The 20519-nt window shown below is 48.5% G+C and overlaps 4 protein-coding genes across 4 annotated transcripts; 2 read left to right on the forward strand and 2 right to left on the reverse strand.

Annotated features, from left to right (window-relative positions):
* Positions 1 to 4967: 4967 nt before the first annotated feature.
* On the reverse strand, positions 4968 to 15695 carry LOC122624559 (actin-histidine N-methyltransferase). The gene is made up of 3 exons (XM_043804197.1): positions 14657 to 15695; positions 5895 to 6152; positions 4968 to 5838 (listed from the first exon to the last, which is right to left on the reverse strand). The coding sequence occupies exons 1-3, from the start codon at positions 15529 to 15531 to the stop codon at positions 5331 to 5333; spliced, it is 1641 nt and encodes a 546-aa protein (XP_043660132.1). The 5' UTR covers positions 15532 to 15695; the 3' UTR covers positions 4968 to 5330.
* On the forward strand, positions 9078 to 11337 carry LOC122624558 (actin cytoskeleton-regulatory complex protein PAN1). The gene has a single exon (XM_043804196.1). The coding sequence runs from the start codon at positions 9247 to 9249 to the stop codon at positions 11335 to 11337; it is 2091 nt and encodes a 696-aa protein (XP_043660131.1). The 5' UTR covers positions 9078 to 9246.
* A 939-nt stretch (positions 15696 to 16634) lies between the features above and the next one.
* LOC122623696 (probable peroxisomal acyl-coenzyme A oxidase 1) lies at positions 16635 to 19228 on the forward strand. Its single transcript, XM_043802988.1, has 2 exons — positions 16635 to 17883; positions 18043 to 19228. The coding sequence occupies exons 1-2, from the start codon at positions 16925 to 16927 to the stop codon at positions 19115 to 19117; spliced, it is 2034 nt and encodes a 677-aa protein (XP_043658923.1). The 5' UTR covers positions 16635 to 16924; the 3' UTR covers positions 19118 to 19228.
* A 52-nt stretch (positions 19229 to 19280) lies between these two features.
* LOC122623697 (leucine-rich repeat-containing protein 57) lies at positions 19281 to 20351 on the reverse strand. Its single transcript, XM_043802989.1, has one exon. The coding sequence runs from the start codon at positions 20129 to 20131 to the stop codon at positions 19415 to 19417; it is 717 nt and encodes a 238-aa protein (XP_043658924.1). The 5' UTR covers positions 20132 to 20351; the 3' UTR covers positions 19281 to 19414.
* Positions 20352 to 20519: the final 168 nt, after the last annotated feature.

Genomic DNA, 20519 nt, shown 5'->3' on the forward strand with positions numbered 1-20519 from the left:
ACTAGCTGCTGGGCAATTGCAATAAATTCGTAATTAAATAAGATATTTATATTGCATATTAAACACTCGAATGCCAGTAGTTCACATTGTCTGGCGATCTGCGAAAGCCCAAGTTTGATCTGTAAGCCAATGCTTACAATATTCCCGAGCAGTAAACTTCATTTTTTCGACTTCCCGGCGAAAATACAAAAATAATAAGCACAGCAATGAGTTTTCCTTCGCCTTTCTTGGCTGCACTTAAGCCGCGCGGCTTTTCCTCGCTTTTCCCTGCTTTTTCTTGCCTCGCAATTTTCACAACTCAACTCAACTCAACTCGAGGGTCGTGAGTCGTGGGTCGTGGGAAAACAAACGTCGTCAGCTTTGCTGGCTTTTTGGGTTAATGCCACGCCCACGGCGGCGACCTCTTGTTTTCAGCTTATGCAGCTGGATCCCCAATGATGCCACGCCGATGTGGATGCCACTGCAATGGTAGTATGCATTGCAGCAAGTGCAAAGTGTAAAAAGCGCTGAGAGGCACAAAGTAAGTGAGTAAGTGAGGCAAGTGCGCTGGGAAGTGTGGCAAACGAACTACCCTTTACGACTACAAAGTTGGGATTGTTCTTAAGTTTCTGGCCGAGCTCTAAACAAAATGTATTAACTGGTTTCCTGCCAAGCAACATGTATATATTAGAGATTTTGAATATATTTTTAAAAGACACATTGAGAGTTGCACTTTACACAATAGCTATTGTTAAGTAAAATAAACATTTAAATATCTTTCTTGTATTTGGTATTCCCCCTCAATGATGGCGATTAGCTGATGTGAATTTTGCCACTGCTGCTGGGAAATTCAGGTGCAGCAAAGGAATCCGTCTTGATTAGTCGCAGAATTACTGGGCAGCGGAGAAAATACGACGAAGAAAGCACTTGAGTGAAGTGGAAGTGGGCAAAATGCGTCACTTTTAATTTGTTTGCCGTTCTGCTGGCAGCTCGGCCTTCCATTTTGCCCCATGTACATCTGTGTGTATATAAATAGTAACAGGTATATATATATATATACTATATGTATATATTTGTGAATGGCTGCCGTTGTCTGTTGCAACAAACTTAAACTTGTCAAGCACTTTCGTCTTGTCGTCCTGAGTGTTGCAATTAGCAAATAAAATAAGTAGCGCTCGCTGCGTGGGCATTGCAACCATTGCAACAATTGCAACAATGTTGACAACAATGGCCGAGTTAATTGCAAACAAACACGACGCTGGCAACTCTGACAACGCTGGCAACTCTGGCGGCGGCTCTGGGGTACAGTCACGCGCCATGCAAATTAGTTTCCATTCAACTTAACCTTGTTAGGAGCGACTGACAGGCCACCAGGATCCCACTCTCTCCACGCCGAGAATATGCATGAGGCAAGTGAATAGCTCTGAATTGCAACACTGTTGCTAATACTATAAGCCACTCTTAGGAAAGTTAAGTTAAAGCTCTGCTAGCTACCAAATACTTAAATTGCTTTTAAGGGACAGAGAATATTTTTAAGAATTTATGATTTTTTAGGCCGGAAATTATTTAGCGAAATTGCAGAAACACTTGCGCAAATATCTGGGCAACTATTTAAGATTTTCCATTTCCTCGTTCTGATTTCCGCGTGCAGCACCTGCTTGCACTTCCACTTACGCAGATTACCATCTGTTTTTATGGCCACGCCCACTACATGCCTTAGCCTCCCCCGCAGGGCAATAGTATGCAACAACTGGAACAGCAGCATATGCAACACATGCAACAACTCAGACGAAGCAGCAGCTGCGGAACAATTTTCGCTCCATTGCCGACAGTTAATCATATTGCAGGGCGCTACAGCCACGCCCCCTTTTCCAACGAGAAGGCGTAGGGTCCTTTCGAACACTGCGAAGCATGCCATTTCAAGAGCACAGCATGGAGTTGTGCAAAAAGAATATAGAACTATAAGTAATATATTTAGGTATGAATACTACCTTTGAATACGAGGAGTGATGTGATATTAATAAAGTAAATATGGAGTAAGTAAGAAACGCAAGTCATTAGAATGAAATCAACTCACAGTAGCTGGCATTTCCGGTTGGCGTTGTGACTTACGCAAATGCCAAAATGCTAACTAAGCCAATTGCGGAACGCTTAAGTTGAGCAAACAAAACGCAATCAATTGACAAGCGGCAACAGAGAGCACAACTTAATAACACCACCATGTATTTATGCGTGTTTGAATGGGCAACAACCAACAGACTGAGCAGCACCAACAACTTGTATATACAATACAATGATGAAATGATAAAATGATGCGATGCCAATTGGTCGCCATGCAAATGGGCGTTGAAAATGAAATCGCCTTAAAATCTATGGAAATGTGGTTAAGTGCTTAAGCGTCATGCACACACACACACACTCACACAAGGGGGCATTTAAACACCCACACATACGCACAAAGTGTGGGGGGTGGGGGTGGTGGGGTGGGGGGTAATGGGGGCTTGAAACAAAGCATGGATTAAAACAAACATAGCTCTAACCACGTGTCCGTGTGGCGCGTATCCTTGTTTTCCCCTGTCTGTGTCTGTGTGCGTGTCTGTGTCTGCACAATCGTCTGGTGTGTGTGTGTGTGTGTGACAACATGCGTAGATTTATTTCAGGACTATGGGCCAACAAAAAATGGCTACAAAATGCAACAAAGGCAACAACAAAAAGAAAAGCATTTCCCACAACCGTTTCCGGGCAAATAAAGCGGACACATGGCAGACAAAGCCACACTCTGGCATTTGTTTATGCAGCAACAGGGTGTTCTCGCTAAAACGAAATTTAAATAAAAAATGCCATTAGATTAGATTAACGAAATATTCTTGTTAGCTGAGCGTTTTTATCGATTGTTCGTATCGATGTCATATAAAATTAGTAAAGCTTTATTTGCAAGGGCTGCAAATAGTTCTAAAATACCCCGTTTTTTTTTCTTTTTTGGAAGTTATCCTGTATTTTATGTGTGTGGCAGAGGCAAGGTAAACAATTCGGTTCGCTTTTTTCGGTCGGTCGGTTGGACGGTCATTATTTTTATGACCCATGTTGCGCATACGTTTTAAGCAGCTTAAGTTTGAATCGCAGGCGACCGAAAGTGGGGGCCATAATTGGGATTTTGGAATTTGGATTTTGGAGGCTGGGGCATGTGGCATTTGTCATTTGCTAATTGCTTGGCTGACAAAACCAAATTGTTGCAAAGCAATTAGCAAGTGCATCGCACGGAAAACAAAAAGAGAGAGAGGGAGAGAGACAGAGGTAAATGGCTCAGAAAAGCGGCGCGAATCGATAACGATAAATGGCATCGATGCGACCCAGTTTCCGGTGTCGTCTCATTCGAATATTTCAAATATTTCAAATATTTCAATCAACTGGCCAAACATCGTTTGCTCCCCCCCTCACCCCCCCTCGGCAATCACTTTGCCAGCGAGCGTGAAAATTGAGTGCCAACACTGTGGGAAATTTGGGTGGCGCAAAAGGGCGGTGGTGCTGTGCTGTGGTGTGGTGTGGTGGGCGTGGGGGCGTGTCGCAAAATGTGAGTACGGAAAACAGCTATTCGAGTGTCAAATCAAATGTCAATGGTAAGTGGGCGGCGGAGTGGGCGCGTTACGGAAGAATATCGAGGCTTTTGTGGGTAGTCGAGCCATTTTAATGACATCTTTCAAAGTGTTTGCCAGTGCAATTTGGCCCAAAGCCCATAGTTTCCCCTCCCCCCACCAATTTCCACATCGAATATGTGCCTGTGGCACAACAACGTCACTGCCTCCATTCACGTAATCATCGCCATCGCCATCGGCAGCCGGAATCGGAGCTTCATCCTCATTGGGTCCATAATTAACACCACTAGGAATTGCAATTTGCAGTGCATTGTTGTCGTTCGCCGAGTTTCGGTGAGCACGTCAATTCCCAATCCCCAATCCCCAAAACACGGCTCAATTCTATTCTGGGATGACTGCGTGATCAGTTCGAAATTAATCTGCGAATTTCTCACCGCATACTACACTGAAAATGTATGAAACGTGCTTACAAAATGCGCGTTCTTATGGCGAAATTTTGGATTTTTGGTACCAGGCGATCATAAGTAGCAGTAGCAGGTTTTGGAATTTCTGTTCGGCTGTTCGAAAAATCATGGGATTCGCCTTACAAAATGGGCATTTATAATGAAATTTTGGTGCCAGGCGATTATAATGAGTATCAGGCAAATATTTAAAGCATGATTCAGATTGGAATGGCAATCGGTTGGAACTCAAGTTCCGAAATAAATCTTTATCAGCGAGACTTTCCGTTTTTTGTACAAGAATTTTATACAAGAAATTGTGCATTAAATACTGGACTTCTTTACAGATAAAATAACTTCTTTACTTTTAAAATTCAGTTTTTTGGACCATCGAAATAGTTTGCACAGTTGTATTCATGGGAAGATGAAAAGGAATTTCGTTTAATCATTTTGACGTTGTCAAATTTAAATGTACAATTTAATTTCCGTAGCCCCGCGCGTTCTGAAACTGGCCGCTGACCACTGAGCACTGGCCACTGACCACTGACCTCTGACCCCCGAAAAGACATACGTTGGCACACTGGGCGCAATCAAATACTTTGCTCCTACAGACAACGCCAGAAGGCATCCAGCATTCAGTATCCAGGATACAGCATCCCGTATCCAGCACACATGTACATGTCCAGGGTAGCCGGTGTGGATGGGGCGTGATGGTTGGGAGGTTGGGAGGTGCGCGGGGGACTCGTTTTGCAAATTGATTGGTTTTTGAGGCTGTCACAGATGGACGTCTGGCAGTCAATTAGTTATGGGCAATTAAATGAATTGAAGTGGAATTTTACCCAACCTTCGGTGGCCCGGAAGAGATGCAACCGCAACTTGAAATGCTTTTTTCGACTTTACTTACATATATTTAATCATAAGAAAATCCCTGAAAATATTATAAAAGTGCGCACTGTGCTGTTTGACTTCATTTTTAATTCCAAAATACTAACACTGTTAGGTGTATAATTAATAAAATAAACAAACATAAAACAATAAAACGCTATAAACTAGAATGCGCGGACAACACGAGACGAACACGAGTTTAAAATCGAGCACAATATTCTGTTGTGCAGAATATCGATCGTTGTAGAATTACAAATTAGTTTGGTAACTTCAAAAACAGTCGACTAAAACTTTCAGTTCAAATAAGTTAAGTAATGGTACAAAAAAAAAAAACAGTAGATAGCTACTTGCTAATGCTAGACTGAGTTATTGATGTCGCTTTCGATGGCCACTCGAATTTGTGGTTGTGGTTGTGGTTGCTTTGCCGAAATTCCTAGACCTTGCGATGCTCCTGGGCGTACTGCAGAGCTCCGGCGAGAATGCTGCGCTCCAAGCGGCGATACAGGAGCAGCATGAGCTCGATCTCCTGCCCCGACCTGGCGCCATCCTTGAGCTCCAGCTCGGACAGTTCCTTCACCTCGTCGGCCTCCCGCATTTCCTTATCGAAGACGGCCAGCAGCAGCTTCAACCTGTCCTCCAGGAACTGCCAGGTTCGCGTCTCGTGATCCGTCTCCAGGGCGCAGTCGATGTGCAGCAGGTCGCCGGCCCGCTCCAAGTCGCTGCACCAGTGGTCCAGCTGCTCGGCACTCATCTTGAACACCCGGACGAAGGCCAGCAGCTCCTTGGAGACGAAGTCCGGCGCGGGCAGCACGCGCAGCTCTGCGGTGTGCCGGATGTTCAGCTTCTCCAGAATGCTGGCCCTCTTCGCAGCCAGGGCGTCCGTGGGACTCAGGCCCACGCGAATATTCACATAGTCCTTGAGGTTGTTTACGTCCACGAAACTATAAGTGAATATGGAAAATAAACATAATATCTTGTCAGCTGATCGAGGGCTTACCCATTGTGCACTAGGAGATCGGTATTCGACCGATCGCCGTAGTAGATGAAAAACTGCTCTCCGGAAGCGACGGCTTCCTGGGCGGTGCACTCCAGTTGCCTGGACACGGCGGCATAGAAGGAGGTGATCTTGCCCGGCCTATGGTTCGCCATATCCCAGTAGGGAATCAGGGCCGAGATGAATTTCGGACTGTCCGGCGTTTCTTGCCTTTCGCTGGGCACCAAATTCTGACGCGTCATCACCGTGGAAACGGCCCATCTGCAAGATACAATTCCAGATGTTATGAAAAACCCGGAATATGCGCTTAAATATTATAATAAAGGTTCTGTAATTTGTTTATCCATCAAACTAAAGAGCAGACTTGGTTTCAAGCACTGCTTTTTCCCCGTTTTTCGGCTATTTTTAGCTTCGTTTTTTTGCGCTTTGCTGCGGTTTCTGCTGGCTCGGCCACAAAGAAAAGTTTTTCATTTAATTGTGCATAAATTTTTCAATTTAATTATGAAAAGCAGCAACTTGTTTGAAGTGGTTTTGGGGTGGGAGTCGCCACTCACTTTGTTAGAAATCACCATGGACAAGAGCTAGAAAAGCCATTGCAGTAAGTTTTCCACCTTTTTTTCCCCCGCTCTTGGCCATATTTATTTCTGGGCGGCAGTGAGCAGAAGAAGCGGAGAAGTTGTAAACTTTTTCCCGAAGCCTTTGTATTGGCTGTTATGTCTTGCCAGCCAGCCAGCCAGCCAGTCATCCAGTTTTCACAGAAGCGGCCGAGTATTTTTATTAAAAGTAATAAGTTATCAGGTGGCAGTGCTGGCAGTGCGGCCAGTGTTGGAAAGGTCCCAGCGAGTGCGCCCTTTGTGGCGACTGTACCTGGGAAAAAGTTAATCAGCATTCAAGAGTCTGCTGCCTTGCCACTTTCCCACTTCCGCACTGCAGTTAAGCGGATAACTGAACTTGAATGCGCCATTAAGTTATTTTATTTAACATAGCAAGCTATTCCTCTTTTGGCGACATACATACATACATACATTTTCAGGAAAGGCAATTGAACAGTTTGCTATGTTGTATCGGAAAGAGGATTACGACTTGGAGTGGGAACGAAACACTTATTTGCGTCCAACTAACGACGGGGCAAGTATAATTTATGTTGCGAGCTAGTTATGACTGACTTGTTCGATAGAGTCGTAAGTATATGCTTTGTAGGGAAACGTTGCGTTTTGTTAACGCATCCTGACATTTATCGATGGAAATCGACTCACAAAAACGGCATCGTTTTTTTCTCCGCTCATCGACAGAGTAGTCTGGAGGTAACAACCAAGGATGAAGGATGTCAGGTGCGCTTCTCACCTGTCATTTGCAAAGGGGTAGTGAGTCAGCCATCCAGTCAGGCATCCTGCCATGCGGATTTAATAAACTCGGCGAGCATTTTCAGTGACATCTTCAAGTTACTCGAATTGTCGACGTCTTTTGTGGCTTTCTGCGTCTCTGTTGCCCTGCGAACTTTGGCCTGCCATTGCGTCTCAAAATAATATGTGTCAAAAACAAGCCTTTGAATGCCGCTTTCCAATCGTAAATGTTAAATGCTGAATGTGTGCCGCAGACAGGATGCAAATTCTTAACCAGTAATTGGGATTCGTGTGAAACTCATCTCTTAATTCCCTGGATTCCAATACCTAATTTCCTGCATAATCCCTCCATCTGCTGGCAGCCACAAAAAAATGTTGATTTATGTTTCTGGAAAAGGGTTTTTCCGCATTGGCTCGCCGGACAAGTTGAGACTCTGGCGATGCCAACCGATTGGCGACGTGAGGTCTCCTCATTTCCCAGCCACTTTTTCCCCAGTCTTCATTATGCATGCATACTCCTTTTCGGCAGTTCCTCTTTCACGGGCAATGCCAGGAACTTAGAGCAAATTGAAAACGGAGCAGCAAGGATGGCAAAAAATAGCAGGCAAAGAAAGCTGACTCGAAAGAGATGTCACAGCAAATGACGTGGGAGAAATGCGTGTAATGGTCGGGGGCTGCAGGCTGCAGTCAGGATGCCATGGCCATACCATCGATTCGATTCGATTCGATTTTCCGGGTCTTATGCAACGAATTGCGCCCTGTTCTCCACTATTTGTGCATTTTTTGCATGTCTTTGCCAGCAGGATTTCTTGTATTTTCTTTGGCATTGGGGCATTGGGCATTGTAATGAGTTGTTTCCGCACAAGTTTTCCATAAATAGTTTGCCTCCTGGCATTTGGGTCAATTATTTCGGCATCTGTCTGGCCAATCGAGGGGGTCGAAGAGGTGAAACCGCATGGGAGGGGCTGCCATAATACATTAGGCTGATTAAATGACAAGCATGTCCATCGACTTTGCCGGCAGTTAATCAAAGGCAAACATACCAAGCACACAAATACATACATATATTATTCATGGCTCAGCATACGCACACATACTCGTATGCAGGCATTCATAATCAATCCAGTATCCGCTATGCATCTTTATACGGCCTTCCTTCCGCTCCTCTGGCCAGTGGAAAATTGAAAATTAATTACATAGGCAGATGGCCAGCAGAGACACGCCCCCTTCTGGCCCATCTCCCAGGGGCGGGAGGCTTCTGTTGCTCAAGGCGCTCGCACAATTATGGGCAAAGGTTTTTGAATCCAACTATATGATATTCAATTACATGCCACAATGTCTCGTCGACAAATTTACTGAATACAATTTGGGTAATCGAATTTGTTAAGTGGCACACATAAACTTTGGGACTTCAAAAGGTATTAGGAATTAGCTATAGTATAACATCAAGCTATGGCCTTTATTTAGATAACTTCCTTTTGCGAAATGTATCTTATTTGCTAATGGAGCTGGCAGTGGAGCGCAGCAGATGGCTTTCCCCCATAAACAACAGACATTTGATTAAATGTCAATAATCCGAAATGAGCGTAGCTTTTCACGAGCCTGCTCGGGAAACTGATTATGGTGGGAAGTCAATGAAGAGCGGTCCCAATATTTATACGTTCCATCAATCAGACGACACGGGCTCATCCATCACACCGCCATTTTTGTGGGATAACTTGGGCATGTGTTGCTGTGCACTTAGAGAACTGACTCGGGCACTTGCAGATAGCATATACTTAATACTTATACTTTCACAAACATTTCGAAGAAAAATTGTTTGATAAATAAATTCCCTTCACTTACAGCTGCTGCAGACAGGCGTTTCCCTGATTGTGGAGGATGCAAAGGGCTCAAGCGATGGAAGTGGAAGTGGGAGTGGAATTGGAATTGGTGCCTCCTCCAGTCGTCGACGTACCGCTCAGTTGGCCACTCGCAAGCGGAAGCGACGCCCCCAACTGCCGCTGGCCACGATGGGCGCCACGGACGAGGACTCTGGCCCAGAGCCGACATCTGCGTACTGGCGCGGTCATGTGGAGGACGATGCAGATGCGCTGCGCAGGAGGAACCAACCGCTGGTGAGGGAGCCCATGGCTGCGCTCGAAAGGGATCGCGAACGGGAGAAGCAGCGCAAGCGGGTGGAGCCCACGGATGCCAGTCCGCAGGGCAGTAATCCCAGCAAGGCCTATCGTCGCCCCTATGGCCAGGCCAAAAAGGAGCCCATGGTCGATGGTGGCGCTGTGGCACCCAGCAAGACAGCCGTGGATTTGAAGAACATCCTGAAGAACTCCGGTGGCCTGAGTCTCAGTGAAATCCTGCAGCAGAAGAATCTGTCGTTGGATGATCTGCTCAAGGGTAAACAGAATGCGCTGTTGGCGCTGCAAACCACAGCCGTTGCCCCACCAGCCCCACCCACGTATTCCTCTGCCGGCTCCCGAGCGGATCAGCCGAAAAAGTCGTCGAACCAACAGAATAAACAGGGTGTGAGGCGACTGCCGGCTGCGTATACCACCACTAGCAGCACTGGCAACGATGAGGATGAGTCCGTGGTAGCCAAAAACAAGGCCAAGTTCCCCAGCGCCCTGCAGCGCCTAAAGCTCTTTGGCAGCTCTTCGCGGGAGAGCAGCACCACAAGACGCATCTTGGGTGGCATCAATGGCCACAGTAGCACCACCATGGCCACCAGCACCACTGCAAGTGCAAGCACGCCGAGCACCACCACCCGGCTGCCACTCTACAAGAAGCGGCAGCATCTGCGGTCCACCCTAAAGCCACCGGGACTCTTCAAGACGATCGCCAGCAGCAGCAGCACCACAGCAGCAGCCACGGCAGTGACCACCACTCAGGAAATGGAGACTAGCACTAGCGCTTACTCCACCAGCACCACCGGGGTGGTGAACAACGTGGAGGACAGTCGGGACGAGGAGAGGGAGAACTCGGAGGAAAGGGAACGGCAAGATGAGCAGGATCAGGAGCAGAGTCAGGAGAACCAGGAGAATCAAGAGAGCCAGGAGAACCAGGAGAATCAGGAGAACCAGGAGAACCAGGAGGTAGTGGAACCCGATTCCAGTGAGGCAGAGTCTGCAGAAGGCTTTGCGCCCACCGAGACACCAGAACCACCAGCAGCTCCCTCCGTGGCACCCGGAAATCCCCGCTATCGTCTGCGCAACTCGAGCATCAAGGAGAACCAGAAGCGATTGAAGGACAACTTTATAGGCGGCGCCAACGGAGAGAGCAGTGAGGAGGTGGATCTGGCTGAGGCTGCACCCAGTTCCACCACATCCGCCACACCCTCCAATAGGAACAGCGAAGAACTAACTTACGGCGAGGACGAGCTGGAGAACTTCTTCGACGAAGTGGAGAGTCACACGCACCACACTCGCGTGCCAGCACCACCAGCACTTGCACCTGCACCACCAGCAAGGCCACCCACTCCTGCAGCAGCAGCAGCACCACCTCCACCACCACCTCCCTCTCCCTCCTATGAACCACCAGCACCACCGTCCTATGCACCACCACCCTCTTTATCGGCGGCCAAGCCAGCGCAATTGAATGTCATAGACGATGTGGACGATCGCACCGATCTGCTGGAGCTCATCGAGGATCGGCGGTCGGGCAACCGACTGTTTAAGGTACTGGAGCAGCGCAACATGACCCTGGAGGAGCTGATCGAGCACCGGAAGCGCGGCTCCAGCCAACTGCATCTGGCCACCATTGTGAACGGCGGCGACGAGCACTCCCGCCTTTATCCCGGCCAGAAGGTCCTGCTGCAGGACAACATGGACATTGTGACGGCCTTCGAGAACTTTCCGCACTTCAATCTAATGGATCTGAAGAGCGTGAAGCCCGATGAGATCAAGACGGACTCGCAGGGCTCCAGCTACTTCACCTCCATCATCGACATCGAGCCGAATGACGAGGTCAAGCCGATGGGCAGTCGAGGTATTACGGCTTCCAGGTTGCGCCAGCAGCGTCAGCGAATGGCGGAGGCCAGGGGCGGGGCGGGAAGAGGGGGCGGGGACGGGAAAGGGGGCAGTGGCAGGAGGGGTGAGAGGTCGGGATGAGGTCTTTTGCTCCTTCGCGGGCTTCCACATAGAGAAACAGCAGCTAATAGAATCTTAAAACCCCTCGAATATTGCCAGTAGTTGGCTTACACCCCTCAATGCAGTCAAATATAATCAATCAGTTTCCGTAAGTTCAATTTTAAAAATATAATTATATTGTATTGCATAAATAATTGTTGGTTAAATGGATTTAAATAGCCCGTAAGATCCCCGCCTGCCAGCTGCCCTGTGATTCTACCGCTTTACCCTTTCAAACCCAGCCTACGAGCGAACTGATTAACTTGCTCCGCTTCTCGCCGCGTGTGCCAGAGCACTGCCTTAATCTCGTTCAGCTTCCTGTCGCTCAAATGCTTTCCTTTCAGGTCCCGCCTACGCACAGACAGCCTCCTCGTCGGCGACCATTGGAGCGGGCACGGGCACCATTTCGATCAATTCGCGGGGCGAGAAGTCGCTGGGCTTCTTCCCGTCGTGGAAGACCCTGGCACTCGCCTCCTTGGCCACGGCCACCGAGGAGAGGAATCCCTACTTTCTGCCCCCGCCCCGGCTGCTGCTCGACGGTGGTTCCCAGGAGGCGGACTCCAACGCAGACGCGGAACCCACTAGCATTGACATCGATCTGGGCGTGAGTCCGTATGGCGGCAACTTCTCCTCGCTGCCGGACAACAGCCGCCTGCCGCCGAACAACGATGTGATCGATGAGATCGAGAACGAGGTGGCGCGGGCGCACGATCTGCTGGATCTGGAGCTATCCGGACCGGGATTCCATCGCAGTCCGGCTGCAGCGGCGGCCACATCCGCCGTATCGCAGCAGCATTTGAGCAGCTTGTACGCCAGCATGCCATCCGGCATCAAGTCCGCGATTGTGGCCAGCACGGCGATAGTGGTCACCGCCCTGGCCACCTTCCTGGTCATCTTCGTCGTGTGCCGATGGAAACAGCAGCGCCGGAGGAAGAGCAGCTACCTGCGCACCTACAATGCGATGAAGAGCAAGCTGCCGCAGATGGTGCAGCCATCGCGTCGTCCCTCGATGCGCCAGCACATGGAGGAGCTGGTCATTGGATCCGGCTCCGGTTCCGGTTGCGTTTCAGGATCAGGGAGTGGATCGGGTTCGGGCTCGAAGACGGGCATAACCAGCATCTCCACGTCGGTGGCCTGCTGCACGCCCGTCCATCAGCTGCAGCGCCAGAGTTCGCTGCTCTTTGCCCGCGATGGATCCGCCACGCTGAGCACCGCCACGTCGCTGACCACGAATAGCACCACGAACAGCACCATTACAACGGGGGCGCAGCCACCTGCTGCTCCGCCGGAGGCGATGAGTGGGCGTGGCCTGGCCATCTCGCTGAGAAGCGCCCAGCAGAAGCTGAACACCATGGATCCCAGTTCGCCGGAGGTGCAGGAATATCTATTCGACACGCTGCGCAAATCCTTCGACAATTAGGCATTAGGCAGTAGGCTCCTCTAGTAACAATAGACCGTTGTTTAGGCCAAGTTTTATATAAATGTACACTTAACACACACCCACACATACATACACACACACACTTAACGCGAAGGAGCAAAAGTTAGTCGATTAATTAGTTTAAGCAGGTAGGAGGTGGAATTTTTTTGAACTCGATTAGAGGAACATTCTGTGAGAGAAAGTAAAACTAACAAAAACCAACCTAGAAAACACATTTAGACAGTGCGTGGCATGGCCATAAGGCGCTTTGTAAGGAAAGGTTGAAAACGATTTGAAAAAATTGCGTTCATTTTCAAATATTTTAATATTTTCGACATTTGTCTACGTGATTTGCATACCAGATTGGAAACTGAACTGTATACTCCATTTTTTGTATGAGCTATTTTTACTTTATTTATTTTCTGCTTGATTTGTTTTAGTTGTAGGCCGCAAAACCTAACTCAATCCGCCCTACGTTTATGGCGCGCACTGTTGCTAGTCTCTAAGCCCGGCAAACTACCGTTTCCAACTATCTAGACCTAGTGTACGAGTATGATCCATCAACTAAAGCGACTCTATCAACTAAACCATAGGACACGGCATTCAAATGGGTTTCTTAAGCACAAGATGAAGACGAAAACGAAAACTAACCTAAATACGGTGAGCAGAACAGGATCTAGCCAAATAAAGTACAGTTGTGTTCAGGCACTTTTCCACTTTCCCAAAAAAAAAGCCCAAATCGAATGAATATTGAAATTCGAGAGAGCGAAATAAAACCATTTATGAGGACAATAAATATTAACGAGGAAATTACGAGAAAAAAAGAAATAAAAGAAAATTACGAGGAAAACTGTGTTCGATACGATTTAACCGAAGCAAACTTCTTTCTGGCACAAAAGCAAAACCAAAACCAAAATTAAATTGAAAGTAAATCGAGGCAAGACATAAATGGGCGCTAAGTGGGTGTGGTCTTTAGCACAACAACAACACTAATAGTTTAAACGCTAACAACGTACTGCAAGAATCAATAAGGAAAAATAGAAGAAACACCTGTATTTGTTCGTAGTGCAGGCACTTTGTTTTTGATTTGATTTCTGTTACCACCCCCGCCCCTCTCACTAGGCAGTAGAACATCTGGCGACAGTATATACAAATATATATATATATATATTTATATATATAAATATAATTATATATTTAAGCACGCTCAAATATATGTATGTAAATAAGTTTCAATTTGATTTTTTTGAGAAATAAAATGTAGAACAAATTGTGGCAAAGATTTCAAGCATTTCGAAAGCACTCGTTGCGCTTTTTAACCACAATCAAAGATTGGTGTCGACATCGCGGCACTATAAATACAGAAGCGAGTGGAGAACCAGAACCCGAACCAGAAGCAGACCCATCCCAGTGCACCATGACCCGCCCGTCCCAAGTGGAAGCGGATCCGCAAATAGATCTGCGGCAAATCACAATGCTCGGCGATCCCAATGCCAGACGGGAAGGTCAACAATGGTCGGGCAATCTGGCCATATGCATCCACTCTCGCCTGAAAACAAACAGCACCAGCTGTAAGGGTACACGTAATTTATGGCCAATGGCAGATTCGGAGTCCTCCTCTCTGCAGCAGAAACAAGCCGCAATCTAAACCAAAAAAACACACTTAAGGAAAGAACAACACACGGGACCGGATTTAAAAATGGAATTCCGGAAAGGTGTAAAATCTATTTCTAGGCCACCTGAAGAAACTTGGCCATAAGCCATATTTACAGCGCAGAATCATATTTCTTTCGGTTATGGAAACCAATTTATAGCATATGCCCTTACTTCGGTATTCCACTAGGTATCTTAAGCTATTCCCATCCCATCCTCGAAACTCACCTGTAGAGCTTGTAGCAGAGTCCGCGCTGCGTGAAGAAGAGGCCTCTCTCGCCCGGATGGCTCCTGTTCCCGGCGCTCGGCTCGGTCAGGGTGTGGGCGTACCTGTAGAGGAAGGCGTACTGCTTGGCGATCACGCGGCACTGACGCAGCGCCAGGGAGCAGGCGGCGGTGCCGCGGAGTCGCTCCATCTGCTTGGTGGTGAAGTAGAGCACGGTGCTGTATTTGGCGGGCAGAACATCAATGTACGGCCGCCATTCGCTGAACTCGCCGCGGATCTTCTCGATGAGCAGATCGTAGGCCAGGTTCAAGTGGGTGGCCTGCGGCATTTTGCCAAATAGACGGCAATCGGAGTTGTTTTCCTCGGAGAAGATGAGCTTGCGGGGCACGCTCAGCACCAGTTCTTCCTTGGCCAGCGGCCGGTTGGCCCGCAGACCCAGCTGGTAGCCCGGAAAGATGGCTATCTCCAGACCCTCGCTGTGGACGCCGCCATCTTTGGCCCACGCACTGAACGCCTCCACTTTGGCCAGACGGGACTGATCGTCGGGGGAATCGGTGATCTGGGGACATACAGCCTGGCTGAGTGGCTCTTCCACAATCATGATTTGTTTCAGCAGCTGCTGCAGCTGCTCGTACTGCTTCCATTCCTCGTTGGGATTCGCCGGCTGCTTTTCCACTAATTCAAGCAGTTCCTCGAGTAGCTTGTTCAGTTGGCTCCTCTTTTTGGCGTTCAAACTGGGCAGGGAACTGGCCGCCTGCTGGTCCTTCAAATCTTCGCTGGCTGTGCCGGATGCGGATGCAGTTACTCCGTTTTGTTGTGACGGCGGCTGCTGCTGCTGCTGTTTTGTCTTTTTGTTGCGCTTGGTGTTTTTGCCCATGGCGGTGCCGTTGGTGGGAGCGAGAGAGAAAGACAGAAAGAGAGGGAGACAGAAAGCTAAGCGGTACCGGCGGCCCAATACAACAACAGCCAAATAAGGAAAATAAAGTCCAAGAAATCTGCACGCGGGCGATCAGCTGGCCGGCGGTGTGACCATTCGTCGGGCGCCACGGAAATACCCAGCCAGCTGGTCACACAGCCGACGAGCTTTTGTGCTTAACCGTATTTAATAGGGGTACTCCTCAGCTTTTATTTTATTATAAATGTAACGATTTTTTAAAAACTAGCACATCAATATTGTTGTATAAAGAATTGTTTAATAGTAAAAAAAAATTATTTTATGGTAATAAATAATTACATTATTCAAATTGATGTGGCATCTCTGAAGAGCGCGAAATTTAAGTTGAGAAATAGTCGTACAGTCCTGGTTTCATAAGCTCTGTTTATATACATATGTATAATAATAATATATTTAAATATATAAATATAATAGGTATATACCTTTAATTTAGCAAAATCTATTTCCAAACAGGGATGATTTTTGTTTCTATTTTAAAACAATTTGACAATGGCCCATAGGGTTATCTTATAGACAGACAGTCATTCAAGTGAGAAACATTATGCTGATAAAAGGAAATCCGTTTTTGGAAAGCAAAAACAAGAAATATTTATAATTTGCTTATCAGTGCTAAAAATAAAACTTGATCTGACAAACTAGTACCTCTTATTAGACCTGTACGCACTTTGTCCCATCTTGGCTTGGGGTGGACCAACACAGATAACTACTTACGCTTATATTAATGCCAAAAATTCTGCCTAAGAACACAACTTAAGATCCGCAAGCGAAATATAATTAGTGCCACTCGTAGAAAGTAAGCAGTTTAAGCAACTTTTAACACAGCACTGCTTTTGCAAACGGAATATGGTTCACCCTAAGACGCACACACTTTGAGAGTGGCTCAGTTGTCAGTTCAGTGACTCCAATGCAGCAGCAAAAACAGCAGTCGGGCAGATTGCGAAAGAGAGGCAATGGGGGTGGGGGGATCACTCCAAAGGCGTAGACAGGATGGAGCATCCAAAGGGGGAACCCCAGCTGCCAAAGAATACATATGTACATGCCCGTCTCCCCAGGTACACAATACTAATTGATAAGTAATTAGCTTATCTGCTGAATCCTGCATCACTTTATAATTTGCCATTCCTCTGGCATTTCGGATTACTGATAGTGGCATGCCCCTCGTATCCCCGCCTTTGGTAACCTGGCTGCCATGTTTCGCGCTGCAGAAATGTTTCTTGCAGCCACCACAAGTGCGCAGTGCAATCGAGTCGCTCGACCCGAGAAGTTGCGAGTTCTTTCTGGGGAAGAGCGATAGAGATCGAGAGATATAGCGAACATGTCTGTGAATGCGGATCTGCAGAGGGAGCGGGCGGTGGCCACCTTGGACAGCGAGGACTTTGCCCGCTGGTGGGCGGGTGGTGCTTGGCAGTTGGAGGAGCGTCGCTCGCTGGAGAGGCGTTTCTTTGAGGATCCCGACCTCGCGGAGGCAGTGCATCCGAGCTGTCTGTCGTACAAGGAGCGCTACGAGCAGACCGTGGCCCGAAGCACCCGTTTCCTGGCCAAACTGCGCCAATGGCAGCGGGAGAAGCAGCCACAACTGCAGCTTAGTGTGAATATGCTGAGGGACTTTCGGCTGCTACTCTCCGGGAACCTGGGCACGGGCCTCTTCCAGCAGAGCTTCCCGCTTCGGGTGCACTTCACCATGTTCATGACCACCATCTTGAGCCAGGGCACCGAGGAGCAGCAGGCCCAGTGGCTCAATCGAGCCTGGCACATGGACGGCGTCCTGGGCACCTATGCCCAAACGGAGCTGGGCCACGGCACCTTTCTCCGGGGCCTGGAAACCCGAGCCGACTACGATGCCCTCACGCAGGAATTCATCCTGAACACACCCACGCAAAGCTCATATAAGTGGTGGCCGGGCGGACTCGGCAATACCGCCAATATGGCCATTGTGCTGGCCCAGCTATATGTCAGGGGCAAGCACTATGGCTTGCAATCATTTGTGGTGAGGATCAGGGACGAGAGAACACACGAACCGTTGACTGGAGTCGACGTGGGCGACATAGGACCTCGTTTGGGGGGCAATGGCGTTAACAACGGCTTCCTGGGACTTCACGACGTGCGGATACCGCGCAATCAAATGCTGATGAAGAACGCCCAAGTCCTGGCCGACGGCACTTTCGTCCAGGGCAGACCGCCGCTGCTGCTCTACGGCACCATGGTCTATGTGCGGGTCATTTGCCTGAAGGATGTACTCTTTGGACTGCTCCAGGCTGCCTCCATTGCCACCAGGTGATTATATGGATTCTTGGGACTAATCATAGCTGTTTTTAACCCCATAAACACATTCAGTACATCCAGGGTTCTTTAGATAACAATTGGTTTATCATTATCTTTACGTTGACACACATATGCGTGCTATAATGATCCATACCTTTATCATCCCCACAGGTATTCCGTGGTGCGTCGCCAGAGCCGGATTAACAACGACGAGCCGGAGGTCTCCGTTTTGGATCACATCACACAGCAGGCAAAGATTCTGCCGCAAATTGCGCGAGGTGTGTCCTATCGTCTGGTGGCCGATTGGCTGTGGCGCTTCTACGCGGAGGTTCTCCGCCAACTGGAGGATGAAAGCATGGCAGGACGCAACTCCCTGCCGGAGCTGCACGCCCTGAGCTGCTGCCTCAAGGCGGTGGCCACCGACGAGGCCAGCGGGGGCGTTGATCTGCTGCGAAAGAGTTGCGGTGGCCACGGGTTCCTCTCCTCGGCGAATTTCGATAGCATCTATGGTCTGGCCACTGCCGCATACACCTACGAGGGGGAGTACACGGTACTCCTGCTGCAGACAGCTCGTTTCCTGGTCGGCCAGTATGTGGATAGCCTGAAACGGAAGGTGCTGCCCTCCAGTGTCTCCTACTTGAGGGATACAGCCCGCCTGGTTTGGGGCAAGAATCTGGTTGTGAATTGTGCGCGAGCCCTGGAAATTTCCGCCTCGGAGCAGGTGCGTCAGGCATGGCAGACCCAGAAGACGCATCAATCCAGCAAGGTGAGTGCCCAGATGGCCAGCAATCTGGCTGGCAGGCAGCTCACCTCGGCTGCCATAGCCCATGCTCACGCATTCTTCACACGCAATGCGCTGGAGCAGCTGAAAGCACTTCGAAAGAAGGGCGATCTTAGCCCGAATGTTTCCCTCGTCTTGGGCCAACTGGTGGAGCTATTCGTCATCGATACGTTCCTGCGCCAGTTGGGATATGTGCTTCGGTGGAACAACGGCATCACTGGCACCCAACTGCGCTTCGTGGAGCGTCGCTTTGAGGAGCTAATGGCCAAGCTGCGACCCAATGCGGTGGCTCTGGTGGACGGGTTCGACTTCCACGATCGTGTCTTGGGCTCCACGCTGGGCTGTCACGATGGCCGGGTGTACGAGCGTCTAATGGAGGAGGCACGCAGGAATCCGGTCAACCAGGAGCCCGTCAACTCGTCCTTCCACAACCACTTGTTGCCCATGATGCGGGGAAAGCTGTGATGGGGGGCTGGAATCTCATTGCTGGCAGTTTGTTTTCTATTTACCTAGATGTTATTCACTGACACTTACATTATCGTAACATTTTTTTAATAAAAATATAAGATTTCGAAATTGTTGCATCGTTTTCCACTTACCATTTTCAAACTAACTAGCTTGCTCTTGCTTAAGTTGTCTTTTATCGTTTTATTCGTAACGTTTTACACTTTACGCATATTGAATTAAGCTATTAAATTAGTTTACGCTGATAAATAAAGGCTGGGATACACACAAAAAAAGGGGAATCGATCGGAATCAAATCTAGAACATCTTCTTCCTGACCGCCGTATAGCGCTCCATGTAGACGTCGTAGCCATCGAGATCGGTGAACTGTTTCGAGTTGAACAGATTGCCGTCGACAGCCAAGTTGCAGATCTTCGACTCCTTGAGGATCTTGGGTGTGAAGGCCGCTGCCTGTAGGCAGTTCTCCTCGAGCCGCAGCGTCTTCAGCTTGGGACAATCGGCCACGTCCTCCGCCAGCGAGGAGATTTGGTTCTGATTGAGGTTCAGTTCGGTCACATACAGTCCGCCCACATCGGCGGGCACAGTGGTGATCTTGTTCCTGGACAGATCCAGGACATCCAGCTGCTTCAGGCCGCACAGCATGGAGGGGAACTCCTTCAGCTGGTTGTTGCTCAGGTTCACGGTCTTCAGGTGAGTGCAGTTGGCCAGGGTCTTGGGCAGCCTTGTCAGCATATTGTCCATCAGCAGCAGCACCTCCAGCTTGGCCAGTTCGCCCACCACCTCGTTCAGTTCCACCAGTCGATTCCCGCTCAGATTTAGGTGCTTGAGTAGCGTCAACTTGCCCAGTTCGTCGGGCACACGTTCGAAACGATTCTCGGAGAGATCCAGCGTTTTCAGGACATTCGGGTAGGCCTTGAGCTGCGGTGGGAACTCCTGCAACCGCTGCAAGGATATCTTCAGGATTCCCGTCTTCTGGGCCGTCTCCAAATGTTGTTTTATCTGTTTATTGCCCATTGTGCCAGGCGTTTCTCCAGGGAATTCAAGGTTTTTCGGCTGATTAATAGGTGGGTGGTTCCACTGATGACTAATTTAGAGTCCACACTCTTTCTTTTCGGTAACTGTGTTCTGCTATCCTCGTTGGGCTTGCGTTTTGCGGCAAACAAAACACTTTAACTAGCCAATTAAGTTTTTATTTATTTATTTCTCTCCTGAGAAATATACCAGATGCATACCAAAGTACAGAAAATGTGCCTAAAAAAGGCCGCAACTTCAACAGCGAAATGGATTGGAACTCTACTAGATACTTAGTGTTGCCACAAGCCTACAGATTTAGCGGAGACAACTATTTCAAACACTGAAAATATTTTCGTACTCTTTGCTTAGATAGTTAAGATGCATGGGT

The sequence above is a fragment of the Drosophila teissieri genome, chromosome X (assembly GCF_016746235.2).
Source record: "Drosophila teissieri strain GT53w chromosome X, Prin_Dtei_1.1, whole genome shotgun sequence".
NCBI classification, from domain to species: domain Eukaryota; kingdom Metazoa; phylum Arthropoda; class Insecta; order Diptera; family Drosophilidae; genus Drosophila; species Drosophila teissieri.

Excerpts from the sequence above, each read along its gene's own strand:
- LOC122624558 (XM_043804196.1), top strand. The coding sequence starts at position 9,247 with ATGGGCGCCACGGACGAGGACTCTGGCCCAGAGCCGACATCTGCGTAC.
- LOC122624559 (XM_043804197.1), bottom strand. The coding sequence starts at position 15,531 with ATGGGCAAAAACACCAAGCGCAACAAAAAGACAAAACAGCAGCAGCAG. Across the intron at positions 6,153-14,656 it reads CTCTGCTACAAGCTCTACAG|ATGGGCCGTTTCCACGGTGA; the intron begins GTGAGTTTCGAG and ends TGTATCTTGCAG. Across the intron at positions 5,839-5,894 it reads GATCTCCTAGTGCACAATGG|TTTCGTGGACGTAAACAACC; the intron begins GTAAGCCCTCGA and ends ATTCACTTATAG.
- LOC122623696 (XM_043802988.1), top strand. The coding sequence starts at position 16,925 with ATGTCTGTGAATGCGGATCTGCAGAGGGAGCGGGCGGTGGCCACCTTG. Across the intron at positions 17,884-18,042 it reads GCTGCCTCCATTGCCACCAG|GTATTCCGTGGTGCGTCGCC; the intron begins GTGATTATATGG and ends TCATCCCCACAG.
- LOC122623697 (XM_043802989.1), bottom strand. The coding sequence starts at position 20,131 with ATGGGCAATAAACAGATAAAACAACATTTGGAGACGGCCCAGAAGACG.